The 14,449-nt window shown below is 33.2% G+C and overlaps 1 protein-coding gene across 3 annotated transcripts; it reads left to right on the top strand.

The window, feature by feature from the left end:
* Window positions 1-89: 89 nt before the first annotated feature.
* On the top strand, window positions 90-12,585 carry oys (lysophospholipid acyltransferase 6). 3 transcript variants are annotated; one of them, XM_073075895.1, is made up of 11 exons: window positions 90-435; window positions 523-679; window positions 2,637-2,776; window positions 6,577-6,654; window positions 6,728-6,819; window positions 7,945-8,183; window positions 8,738-8,870; window positions 9,606-9,826; window positions 10,630-10,830; window positions 11,156-11,307; window positions 11,653-12,585. In XM_073075895.1, the coding sequence occupies exons 2-11, from the start codon at window positions 596-598 to the stop codon at window positions 11,813-11,815; spliced, it is 1,503 nt and encodes a 500-aa protein (XP_072931996.1). In that variant the 5' UTR covers window positions 90-435; window positions 523-595; the 3' UTR covers window positions 11,816-12,585. The 3 variants fall into 3 exon arrangements, with proteins under 3 accessions (XP_072931996.1, XP_072931997.1, XP_072931998.1); XM_073075896.1 differs by lacking the exons at window positions 90-435; window positions 2,637-2,776 and having other exon boundaries at window positions 528-679; XM_073075897.1 differs by lacking the exons at window positions 90-435; window positions 523-679; window positions 2,637-2,776 and adding an exon at window positions 5,469-5,652.
* The last annotated feature ends 1,864 nt before the right edge of the window (window positions 12,586-14,449 follow it).

The raw sequence follows: 14,449 nt of genomic DNA, 5'->3' as shown, positions 1-14,449 counted from the left end.
CTGAGTCTCTCGTGGACATTTTATAAAAATAATGACATAGACATTGGAAAATAGAAATCATAATATGACAACATTGAAAATATATACGTCACAATACACTCCATATCAAGTGACTTGGATTTCATTCATTGAACATTCTTATTTCATTCAATTACTTGATTGTCAGGTTGTTTGTATCATGATAGATAAATCAACGTCCTAATCTATTTAACTTTTATCTGTGTGTTTTTATTGTTTTTAAATTTGTAAAAAAAATCATTCATCGCATCGCTCGCTTTATTGTCATATTGTGTGTCATTGCAATCGCTACTACTGCTATTGCTACGAATAACTTCCTATATTAATAAACGTACGTTTACAAATAAATAATCGTGTATTGTTGAAGAATAGGTGTGTGCCTTGTATGATGCGATGATCAACATATTTATTTGACCGGTATGTCATATCAATACAAATTGTTTTACTATTGTTTTATCGTATATTCATGGTTCTGATTGAGATATGAAAATACTTGGTTTTCAGTGTGACATAGTGGTGAATAAAATTGTAAACCAGAAGGAAAACTGTGTTTGTATTTTATTTCGTGAGATCAAGAATGTCAACTACGTATTTTGATTATTACGATGGAAGCAAAATATTTCTCTTCATTTCCAGTAAAATTGGTCTTCCGATAGATATTGTAAGTATTACTTGGATAACTTGAATAAACTTATTGTTAAGGCAAGTATAGTTCACTCTTTTATGTTTTTTCATTTAATTGCATCAAAAGTTTTCACTTTCAACTCATATTTTTGTGTAAAGTCCAGCAAAATTATTATAACTTGTCTAAGTATGTACTATATCAATAATAAAAGTTATAGCTGGTTATAAATCTCTTAAGGTGCTAAGTACTTGTACACAAAATTAATTAGCATGTAAGTGTTTTATGAAGTGTTATATAAAAATATGTATGATGTAATAAAACTTATTATATACATGTAGACTTTGTGATAGAAACTATCCAGTTTATAACAAATATGCAATACCACGAATAATATATGATAATATTTCGCTTCTTTTAATAATATCTATCTTTTAATATAAGTAAAAAGAATATAAAAAATAGAAGCGAAATAAAACTAAATTTAAATTTGTATTGATATTTACTTACTGTTTGATTAGATGTTATTAAAATACCATTTAAACTTAAAGTTTTTCAGACAGTTCAATCCAGATATACATAAGACAAACAAAAGCTTCTAAAATTATTATTATTATTATAGAATGTATTTTACACTTCATTTTTCACTTGTTATTATAAATACACCATTTCCATGTTGTTTTCCGTGAAGCATAAAATTAAATTTAATGGAGAACAATATGGAAAATTCCTTGAATTACCAGTGATATATAGTACAAATAATAAATAGTTTAACTAGGATTTATGATCAAGGGGTTAGTCATATATTATGAAAAGATTATTTTCTGTTCATAATGAAAGATTAAATGGCAATATTAAATGAAATAATATAGAAAAATAAATTGGTATTTGAAAACCTATTTATAGAAGTACCATGAATACAAGAATTGAATTTGCTCTAACCATAAATTATCAACTTGAATCTTGAATTATATTGCATAATAAATGACATACCCAAGATGAGTATGTGTTTAGTGTAAGTTAGAGCTAGTGCCAAAACAAGAGCATTGTTATTTTTATCAATTACAAATACTAGTTAATTTTAGAACTCTTTAAAATTCGACTGTAGTAGCTCTGCCACCAGAAATATAGTGCTTTACAACAGCTATGTAAAGATTTATTAGAAGTTTGAACTGTGTGATAAGGCGGAGATTTTAATATGAGTATTATGACCTAGTCTCTAGGTGCAGCAACACAACTGTTATCAATCTCAAGTAGGAGTATGGATCTACTTGAGGTGGGTAACAAATATCAATAGTGGCAGTGACCACTTCAATTAAAGTTGGATGCATGCTCGTTTCCTTGTATTACTGAAGCATTAAGAGAAATTAAATATAGAGCAATAAAATAATCCTATTTACAGTAATAGTCCGTTAAAGCTGTGCTAGAACGAGCATGCATGGTTTACTGTGTGTTTATGCCAAACGGATTGTCAGCTGCTGACGGTGAGAAGTAGCGTCGTAGTTTGGAGGTTACCAGGGGCGCCCAGGAAGCGCATTTTGCCGACCCACTAAGTTTGTAACTTATATTACAATAATTCTGAAAAAAATGTGTTATACATTTATCATAACAGTCTTTCAAATAAATCGGTGAACGTAGGGTCGTCAAAACATTCAAACTTGATAAATATTTTTTGGGCTGGCCTAGGTCTAGGTCGGTAAATCTCGATCTTCTCAAATAAAATCTTGGCAGGAGCGCCCATAACCCTAGCTACGACGTGGTGAATAGGCTCACTGTTAAACTCAGCACAAAAACTAATGCTAATTCGTAGTGGCGTATTGTCGATCGGTGTGAACTAATGTTGAACATAATTGAAAAAAAGAACAGACACCTTCGTAATATTCGCTCAGTGGCTGACAACACGTTTGAATGCGCACAAGTTATTCCTAAGCTAGTTGCTTCACAGTATCACTAGATGCACTGTTATGAGTTTCATAATTATTTTTCCTTCCATTAGGTTAATTTTTTGATTGCACAAATAGCTGCACTATGCCTGGCCAGACTATTTCGGAAACCGTTGAGACTTGCTTCGCCAGAATTTCGCCATTCTGTGTGCCTTATTATAGGTTTGCTCATGGGATATTTCTGCTTTGGAAAGTAAGTTTCACATTTTTTTGATGTAATAATATACTTACTTATGTCATATTTATATTTAGATAGAAAACATCATGCTTGTTAACACTAGTATTTTATTATTAGAAGTGTGAATCATTTTAATTTTATCGCTAGATTAATCATTATTTTAACTTGGAATACATATCATTAGGTCTCACTTTCTAGCAACATTAAATTATTTCCATTCCTTAGAAATAAACATTTATGAATAAACTATAATATGAATTTGTGACGAATTTATGATTATAAACATCTACACATATACAGTGTGAATTACGTTAGCTACATAATTATGTATTTTTTTTGCAATGACTTTATAACTTGATTTTTAAATAGTGTATCCAATGTTATTATTACTTAATTAATTAACTCACTGATAATAGTGTTTTCCTAACAAATATTTATTGTGCCCTAAAATTTGCCGCCCGAGCGCGAGTAAAATTGCCGCCCAGGAAATAATTTAAAAAAAGGTGAAATTTTCACGTTTCTAAAATACACCGCGGGTCCGATCCTAACTCGAGGGGCCAACCGCGGCTACAGCGGGCCTTAAATTCTCAATAGTTGATAGGAGATTTGAAGTTTGATCGAAACAATACAGCTTTTTTATGAGGAACTCACGGAAGCCATAGAGTGCGTTTAAAAATGGTGCACAATGAATAAAATAATGTTGATATTGAATTTCTTAAAGGCTTTATGTAGAAGTGTGTATTATAAAGTAAAAGCTAACGTAAGCTTGGGCTGCTTAATACACTCGTGCAGGAAAAATACTTCCTTGTAAAATACCCCAAACCAAGGGGTTAGTACACGCGGACATTCGTAAAAAAATGATTTCCTATTTTTTATGACGATATTACAATGATAACGATTTGTATGTATTTCTCTTAAAGTAACTAAGCTCCACTGTAAATCACATCGATGGATATCTACTGCGCAGATTACCTAAGGCAATATGCGTTATTTTATAAAATTTTGATTGGATGATGCCGAAGTACGGGGTTGATGAAAGTAGATACGCTTATCAGAAGAACAACGATATTTGGCAGATCTTATACTGTAACAATGTTTAAAAGAATTCATAATTATACACTACAATAATTAAAATAATAATAACTGTAATAAATAATACATTTCATCATTCTATGTATACACCGATGCATGCATTATGTAAAGGCTAATAAATTAAAGATATCTACTTAACTCCGAATAAACAATTTTAAACACTTAATATACTTTTACCAGGTGTTAATTACCATGAAACGAGCTATTTCAGTAGGTATTATTAAAAAAAAAACAAGTTATTGTCGTTATTAGAATTGAATAGAATAATAAATTAATTACTAACATTTTAAAGTACATCTATTGTTGAATAAAAATACGCACTTTATACACGAGGTACGTTATTTATAAATGATGTCAGCGAATATGTTACGGAATCGTACTTCAAGACATACTTTTTTTGCTCGAAAAACCAGGGCACTTTCATTATTTAAGTAAATGTATTTTATGTACATGTACTTACATGTTTTTATTTTTTTGAGTAAAGAGGTAAAGTTATTTATAAACTTTTTCAGCAGAAGTAATTTATAAATAACTATGTTTTTTGGAAAATATTAGGTATCAATAAAACGATTTTGAACATTTTGTAACAGAAAAAAAATTAAATTCTTTCGTACTTTAAATAAACAAATAATTCAGTGGCACCCTGCTGTCATTAATAAAATTTAATAGTTATTATTTACTTTTCATTACCCATTACCTTGTTACATTTTCAGTAAGTTTGTGTCGATGCAAAATGTTTTCTCTGGATTGAATATATTTTATTATGTACTTTGTATGATAATTACAATGTAGGTTATACATCTATGGATAATTACATACTTATTGAAGATCTTTGATGAGTAGTCGACGATAAAAATGAGTATAAGTACATCTAAGGTGTACATGCGTACAATTTGTCGTTAGCACACTATTGTTCTACTGCTGCGCAAGGGTTTCCTCTCAGTGAGAGGGATTTGGGCTATAGTCTACCGCGCTAGCCAAGCGCGAATTTATAGATTTCGCATACCTTAAAACAGATTTGGTAACGTAGGAATTATTTGTAATTAACTGAAAACGGTGTATTTTTTTTATACAAAATAAAATAAAATCGTCGTATAATTAGTGCTTTATGAACACAAATAATGAAAAGAAACATAAGTAGTTACGTCAATTCAGATAATCTACACTAATATTATAAATAGGTAAAGATTGTAACTTTGATTGTTTGTTTATGAGGGCTAATCCTCAGAAATACTGAATTGATCATGAAACTTCTTTCATAACCAGAAAGCTACACTATTCAGGAGTGTTATATTTTATTATGATTGAACAAAAAGTTAAAAATAATTTCATATGTATATCAAGTCAGTGGAAATTGGGAAAGATGGGATGCTTTGCCGGCGTGCGCTAACTAGACGGGTCGGTATAGACAAACAAATCGTTCATCGAAAATATTGTTCATCAAAAAACGTAAAAGAGTACTTCTCACAACATAATTGCATCACAAAAATATAATTAACGCCCAACGAAGTGGGCACGGGTCGACTAGTAATTAATATTTTACCGCCAACATGCATATAACTTACATAATATAACTCGACCTTTAAAAAGGTTTTTAATTATAGTATTCAATAGAAAACATATTTTGTATGTAGTCCTTTAGTTATATAAAAAAATATCTTGTCTCATTTGCTAAGCAACAAACTAACAGAGACTGAATCTGAGTCAAGCCTTTGTTGATGCTGACAAGTTAACCGTTAATGCTTTACGCAATTAAAGTGAGAAACAAATTAGAGAAAATTAGTATTCTTTCAATTAGAGTACGTCTACTCGTTTGTGTAAAACACCTCATACTGACTTTTCAACGGATAGGTCGAAGTTCTCCAGAGTAACACTTACATATTGATGTAAATCAAGAATAGCACTTGTTGCATAAGCGCATACTGTAAAATGCAAATGTTGCGCAAGATTACAGCGAGAAAATGAAACTGAAATAAGCATAAATACGACATTCGTTGTTATAAACATTAAAGTTCTTAGGTTTTTGTTTTCCTTATAATATACAGAAGAATTCATAATTAAGAAATTATCCTAAATAATTAACTATGTGGTTCTGTTTTTATCAATATTTTAAGACATTCTATATATAAAATGTATAGAAACGATGGAGTGGAAATATCAATCGACCAATCAAACTTACGTCAAATGATTCATTGAATGAATCAGCGAAGTATATACCTGTTATAGATCAATTTATAGCTAGTGGTTTCACTTGTGTCTATTGTTCGCTTCATTCTTCATGCATTGCCATAGTTTGCCATACCGAATTGAATGTTATATGGAGAAATACTTTTTATCTAAACGAAAACTGCTGAAAAAAGAGTTCTCAAAAATGTGAAATATTACACTATGGACTATGGTCTAAATCCCTCTCACTCTGTGAGGAGACCTGTGCCTGAGACCGAGGGTCGAAACCAACCAATTTTTGAAACGACATAGTTCGTAGACCTTATTGACCTTATAATAAACCATTAAGAATAAATGGAAAACCACATCTATTTCATTTTCACATTAACTATTTTATTCAATTTGCTAACTAAATACTAGATACTTTAAATAGAAATTTAAGACAACCTTGGGACTTTTGGGATAATCAATTTTCATTCCTTCTCATTTAAGTTTATATATATAATTATACATTATTTATTTGATTACGTAATTTTAATTAAAAATATATATTTCAGGCAATCCGTACACTTAGTAGTTCTGCCAATGATAAGCTATGTATTGTTGAAAGTAATACCAATACACCTCGTGGGCAAGTATGTAACTCTTTTTTTTTATTAATTAGTTAATGTTCAATGAAAATTTACTGATGAAAATTACTTTTTACAGTGTGATATTGGCGGCATCTATGGTATACCTTTCCTGTTTACATCTACATCGACAGATATATCATAATGCTGACTACAGTCTGGATATAACAGGTAAAAATATCATTTAACTAGTGAACCTGGGCAGCTAGGGTCCTTCTACAAAAAAAAATACACAATGTTTGGTACATAATATCGTACGTGTTATATGATAATTATGATAAATAAAAATAATTATTTTAAACTACTTTATTGGTAGCCTATCCTGCAAAACTTATGATACTTATTATACGAGCCAACCCTTTGATGACGATTCTAGATGCCTCAAAAGAAGTATAAAGATACGACAACAAAGCCATCTATCGGGTCCTACAATATTTTTCTAGCTGAAAAGAACTATAAACACCAAGAAAATTTCATTGAAATCGGTTGAGCGGTTCTGAATCAGCGTGTTGGAACATAGTGACACGATATATAAATAGTGAAACTTGTTTTATTTAAAAAAATATTATGAATATTGTTCATTAGAACCGCGAAAAATACTTTAACAGGAAATTATTATGAACTTAATAATTGTTAATCTTCATGTTAAAACACGGAATGTAGTAAAATTATTTATTTATAAATTTTATAATTACCTTTAATAGATGTATTTGAGTACCTTTTATTGCTGTAGGTACTTTTAATTGTCTTAATTCTCAATTTACCTTTTTTAGGTGAAACTGGGTAAAATAAATAAAAAAAGTACTTACATAAATATTATAATAATTAAAAGGTATAAAAAATCGCAATATAATGAAGATTTCCACTGTTCATGAATTCAATTAATACGTTTAGAATAGTTAAATTATAAATAAAATAAATCTATCGCTTTTTTGCCTACCTTGATTGATTGTTTGATATTTCATAGTAGCGATCGATATTAATAATCAATCTATCCAATGTTTTGATGGACGATGTGACGGAAAATTTGTTATATAACTTAATAATTAGAAAATGAATAAAATATTAATAACCGCTGATATTATTACAATCTTTTATTTAGTCTTTACAATTTTTTTTACATGTTTTATGCTCTGCAGTGTGGTGTTAAAGGCTTATGAATTAAATGGTGTTGTACTGGCCAACGTAGTGAACAATAGCCTTCATGACAAAGACGGGAAATTGTGTTCAATCGGACATAGGATAGTTGATGTCCTTATATCTGTTAAGTTTTCTCATTTTACTTATCTTTTGCAGGTCCACTGATGGTCATAACACAGAGAGTGACATCATTGGCGTATTCGTTACAAGACAACATGACGAAAAAGGAAATCAATGCGAACTCTGTGAACCTCGTTAGCGATTCCAAGGTTGAGAAAATTCCGTCCCCACTGGAATACTTCGCTTACACGTTAGCTTTTCAAACGCTCATGTGTGGCCCTGTTGTTTTTTATTCGGATTATATCAGTTTCATTGAAGGGGATAGATTCCAAACTGTAAGTGTATTATTTTTAAATATTAATATGTATATAGGGCGCCCCCGGGCCTCCGACTAGCTTAGTCTGCCGCTAGTGGTAGGCAACAAGCGGTTTAGATTGATTATTGCTAACGAGCGTGGCAATTGAAGTAGGTTAGGTCACTGTGCGTAGTGTCATGGTTATTGAGACGCACGCTTATTACTCATTGCCAATTTCAATAATTATGTCACGCAGTGAGAATTAGGCACTTAACCACCAACCAATTTTGAGTACAATAAGTACGCAATGTATAATGTATAATTAAATATCTACCTATCTAAAATACCTCAAATTTGAAAAGTCAGATATTAGAGAGTCGTATTTTTTATTTTATAAAGATCGTATATCTCTAATCTTAATCTAAGTAAATAAAGTTAATAATAAACGACTTTTGCAACCTTCGAAGTCTACGAACTTTAATTAATTCTAACTATCATATTTACTTAGATAAACCGCCAAGGACTTAAGAGCGCTAATATTTGAATTATAATTATGTTTTTATTGTATTACTGTTTTTCGCATACTTATTTCAGGTGTCGAAAGATAAGTCGTTTGTATCTGAACCGTCCCCAAGGCGAGCCGTCATATACAAAGTGGCCGGGTCTTTGTCTGCAGCAGTTCTGTACTTGACTCTTGCCCAAAAATACCCGTTGACGGTATTAGAAGGTATGGTATTAAAATAGAAAAAAACCGCGTCTGTACATATGGTCGTACGTAGGAAGTTATACTTTGATGTATTTTATGGAAAAAGAAAAATTATAACAAAACATAAAAGATACTAATTCACCCAGTACTCATTTTTTCTTTTTGATCGTAAGTCGTAACTAAAGCTCGTCAATAGCCAAAGAAGTCTATAATATTATGATTGTATTATTTATGCTACAACGAGAAGGATACAATCTCACTTTGTATGAAATAGGTAGAAACGAATGTATTTATGTCTGGGCCGTGACAGGCAATCAGGGAGATATTTTATCAGTGGCATTACTTTATACATGTCGAGGGGTGAAAGGGCAATTATTGATCTCCTGTGGCGTTATATTGTCCTGGTACATTGGCTTACATTGCGAGTTGTATTGCTTTTACGCACAAATACCAAAGCTTATCAACTTTACTGTAATTTGCGTTTCAATGTAAGTAGGTACTCGTTTACATATGGGTAATTATTAATAACAATTTTACTGGAACGATATAACATAACTACATAATACATATGTACATTCTACGCGTTTCAAAATTATTATGTTATAAATTTCAGTATGGGTATATGCATGGGCGTATATAAGTGGTCGGACGGACAGTGGACACCCCTTTTAGCATTGATTTTTCACAAACAAATTCAGTCCGTCGCTAACAAAATAATTTGCGATTTGGTACAAATTCATTTGTTATTGCTTCCAGAACTATCTGATCCATCATCAGAAGTGTCTCGCTCATGGTCAGCGGTCTATCTACTATGGTACGCATACCTGTCGACGCTGGTAGTCCGTTGCAAATATTACCATGCATGGCTGCTGTCTGAGGCCATTTGCAATAACTCTGGCATGGGCTTCAATGGATACGATAACGACGGAACGCCCAAGTGGGACAAAATGTCCAATATCGACGTTTTCGGGTTTGAGGTATGCTATCCTTAATAACATGTAACTAAATTACGAGCAGGTGTCGTTTGCAAAGTAATGTAAAATTAGAATTCAAACTAATGATATTAAAAGTAATTTTATTATAAAAAATTTACTAGCGTTATAGTACCAGCATTTGTAAAACATATATTTATTAGAAAACATATTGAACATATACTTTAAAGAAATAAACTTCAAGAATATTTTCCTGTAACGTAATAAAATCCTTGAAAAATTTCATTTGTTCAGCGTGACTCAGCGGTAAATTAACGCCTTGCGTCTTGCTCAGTTAGCATATATCAGTGATGTTTTTGTTTTAACTTTTCTTGTATTTCTTCAGCAACTTAAATATTAATTACATGCTAATTCATATGATTTCCTGACCTTTAGATGAATTATGCTGGACTCTTAATTTTTAACTAAAATATTTAATGGATGCCTTTAATTGCTGCCTTTTCAAGTCACATTATTAACGTTCCCTATAGTATTAAAATTTTACCATTACAATGAGTAATTTCCCTGCAATGTTTAACTAATCTGTTGAACGAGAATATATACGTTCACGTATAGTACTGCTAGTCCGCTGTGAAGTTGTTACGAGCATGAAGTGGTGACGCGATTCATTTCTATATTTAGAGCGGACTAGCAGTTTTACGCGGACTATAACAACGTATGCCCCTCTTAAGCTCGCTCCACATTCTCGCGAGAAAAACCCGATTCGTATCGGCTCCACATTCTCGTTTCTCGCGCTTTTCTCGCGTTTCCGCGAGAGCGTGGAGCGGGCTTAACACGTGCGAGTGCAGTTCGCGCAGAACTTCCGCACGGCGGTGGCGAGCTGGAACAAGAACACGAACGCGTGGCTGCGCTGCGTGGCGTACGAGCGCGGCGGCGCGGCGTGGCGCACCGCGCGCGTGTACGCGCTGTCCGCCGTCTGGCACGGCTTCCACCCCGGCTACTACCTCACGTTCTTCGCGGGCGGCATCTTCACCGTCGCCGCTAAGAAGGTACGCACGGCGTCTCGGCTAAATATTCATTGACGTATGTAATTGGAAGAAGGATGAATGTATGCAATGAACCGATCAGGTTAAGCTGCAGTGATAAACCACATTACTGATTTTTGACCCTTGTTCTTTTTCGTCTCAGTAGATGCTATTTAAACAGCCTCAGCTAAAATTTTTTTTCCGTATTTAAAATTATGCCAGGGCTTTATTCATAAACGAACATGACACAAAACCATAAGCTTCGATATATTTATACAATTTATAATATTATTTATACATAAATAAACGGTTTTATAATAATAAATAAATTGGTTTTTTACTTTTATAGATGCGAGCAGTGGTCCGACCCATGTTCTTGGATAGTCGTCCGAAGAAATTATTCTACGACTCGTTGACTTTTATAACGACTCGTATTGCAATGACCTACGCCACTGTTCCGTTTGTTGTATTACATCTTGCTCCCAGTTTAGCGTTTTATGGGTTGGTATTTTGTAATATTAATGCAATGATATAAGTAAGTGTTATCATACCGTACGCTGGGTAGTGCCACGTGGGCTAAAGCTTCCTGGAATTGAGATTGGTACCCCTATGAAAATAGGCCGACGAAAATAAGATATTTCAATAAGACTGTACAGCAGTTCTTTTTTATCAAAGTAATATGAAAAAGAAACTCATTTAGAGCCACTAAAACGCACCACCCGAGGACTTATACTGCCCAAAATAATTTATTTCCATAGGAAATAATAAAAATTACGATACACAATCATACATTTTGTATGCAGAAGCTAACATAGAACAAAATATTGACAGACTTTATTGTTTCAGGAAATTCTACTATTCCCTACATTTTATTGCATTAGGTGCAATGTTAATACCATCGAATAACAAACGTTACCAGTCGTCACAAACTACAGAGCTTCCACCGAAATCTACCAAAACAAAGAATGAAGTGAACGGAGAAGTTAACGGGAAATTAAAAATTACGTAGACACTATATTTACATGTCCAACTCGGTAATTGTTGGTTGTTGTTAAGGCTTGAAACAATTGTTGTAGGGAGAGATAAGAAAGGGAATTAAATATTTTGTATATTTGTATCTTGGTATTTAGACAGACATTTACTTATACATTTACCTATTTGCATTTATATAATTAGAGTATATTACAAGAGAGAGAAGTATTATAAATGTTACTATGTCAATGTCCACTTTAGAAAATCACAGATATCGAATATTTTAAATGTTTTGTTTTCATAAGATATTATTGTGTTATTTTATTTAATGAAACGTTGTTATATGTAGGTGGCTATATGTATTTATTTATTTGTTGTGCAGCTATTTTTGTTGAAATATATTTTATTAGAATAAGGTAGGATAGTACAACCCCCATATTGGGTCCACTGCAGACGAAAAAGCTTTCGGATAAGGATTGTGTGCGTGTGTGAAGATTGAACATTAGATTTATATTTTTTAACAAAATGGGTATTACTTATTGTACATGCGAAGTGTACTAAGTAATGAAATCGACAAATTGACTTTTCCTGTTCAGTAATAGAATTAATGCATATACATAATTAATGTTAAACATTTCTAATTGACATTATTATTATAAATAAGACTTTATATTCCATTGTTGTTGATTTTAATGCATATTTTATTTGTTGGAAGAGTACAAAAGTCGATGGAAATATATGTATGTGTGCAAAAATATGCTGCATATAAAACTCAATAAAACAATATTGATAATAATATAATTGTTCGGTGCATCGCACCTACAATGCGAAATCAGCAAAACGTTGTCACGCGGCGGCGTGCCGCGCGGTTCAGTTCGCATCGTTCGCCCTTACCGTACATACCCCAATAATTATAATATTGTAATTTGTAACTATTTTCACGTCATTAAATATATTTTAGCATCTCAAATTTAGCTTCTTTTATTTGTGCTATCTACGGACTGCACATTTTGGTCCTTCGAGCTACTTGATCTAGCGCGCGGTGGAGATCAAAAAAGCGGGGCCTCGCGTTTAGTTACATGCCGCAATACCACGTGGCAGTAACCTCGTGTCCATCGAAAACGTGGTTAACCTAGGTGACCCGTTAAGCAAGTGAACTTCAGTGAGCGTGTTGGAATATCGGTTTACGATTGGGGAAGCAGCCAGCAGCCAGGAGCAGCATCAGGTAGCAAGCAGGAGCGTCGTGCGAACTCACTTATAAGCCACGTGTCCAAGTAAGAGCTTTCCATTTATCTAACTTACTGCATCTATAACTAAAACATGGAACCTATATATGAGAATCAAAACGTGATAAACGAAGCTATTGCAAAATTTATTTCTAACCTAAAGAAAACAGCAGGAGAGAGAAGAACAAGTGACTACTTTAGGAGACGCTTGGAGTTATTACAAAACTATTGGGCAGATTACGAGGAGAATCATAAAAACCTGTGTAAGTTTGGTGTCAAAGATCATCCTTATTTTATTCAATCGGATTATGAGAGTACGAGAGAACTATATCAAACAGCTAGAGATATAATCGACCAACAGCAGCAGGAGGTAGGATTAGGTCGACCAGCAGCAGCAGCAGCAGCAGCAGTAGCAGCAGTAGCAGCAGAGCAGCCAGAGGAGACGTTTCAGCCTGAGATGTCGGCATCGAGAGAGCAACCAGTGGAAGCGAAGGCCGGGTCATCACGAGTCTACGTTGCTACAGGTACAACAAGCAAATTAGATGATCTATTACGTAAGCAGACGGTCAACTTCACAGCATTTATGAGAACGGTCAGGAACATTCGCTTGGAAATAATTAGTGAAAAGTGGGAGTTTGAAGACGTATTGAAAGAGCTACAATCACGTTGGTCAGCTATTGATTCCCTTCATTGGGTGATTTATATGGAGTTGAACGGAGAGGAGGAGGAATATGAGAAGGAGTTTACTAAGCATGAAAATACCTTTATTAATTTAAAGAAAGCCATTAACCAGAAAATGTGGTCTGTATCGCATAGGGAGAAATCAATTCCTCAAATGGACATTCCGGTATTTTCTGGTACGTATCAGCAGTGGACGTCGTTTAAGGATTTATTTAACGAGGCCATTCATAGCAATCCCTCGTTATCGCCAGCTCAAAAAATGCAGTTTCTCAAAGGCAAGTTACGCGGAGAAGCAGAGAGACTCATTCAACACCTGCAGATAAGTTCATCAAATTACGATGTTTGTTGGGAAATTCTCAACAATAGATATAATAATAAAAAGTTGATTTTTACGTCCCATTTAAATACCTTATTGAATATACCTAACATGTCTTATCAATCAGCAATGCCTATAAAAAGAATGCATGACGTCATTTTAGAAAGCCTTCATGCCATTACGAATTTAGGAGTAGATGTAACAAGCTGGGACCCCATCTTAATACATATTTTGTCTCAGAAACTGGATAGCGACACATTTAATGACTACATAGACTCTTTGAATAACTCGCGGGAGCTACCAATTTTAAAGGATTTTTTGTCATATTTGGAAAATAAATTTACGAGTCTTGAATCCTCGCGCAGAAAGCAAGAGCACGCACCGAAACCAACTCAACATAATAATCCGAAATTTTCTAATAACGGAAGAAAGTCAGGGGCTAATGCAT

The sequence above is a fragment of the Epargyreus clarus genome, unplaced genomic scaffold (genome assembly GCF_041222505.1).
Source record: "Epargyreus clarus isolate Ecla_fem2 unplaced genomic scaffold, WU_Ecla_fem_2.2 ptg000008l, whole genome shotgun sequence".
Taxonomy (NCBI): Eukaryota; Metazoa; Arthropoda; class Insecta; order Lepidoptera; family Hesperiidae; genus Epargyreus; species Epargyreus clarus.
The sequence above is the reverse complement of the archived record's forward strand: the minus strand, read 5'-3'. Positions and strand labels throughout refer to the sequence as shown.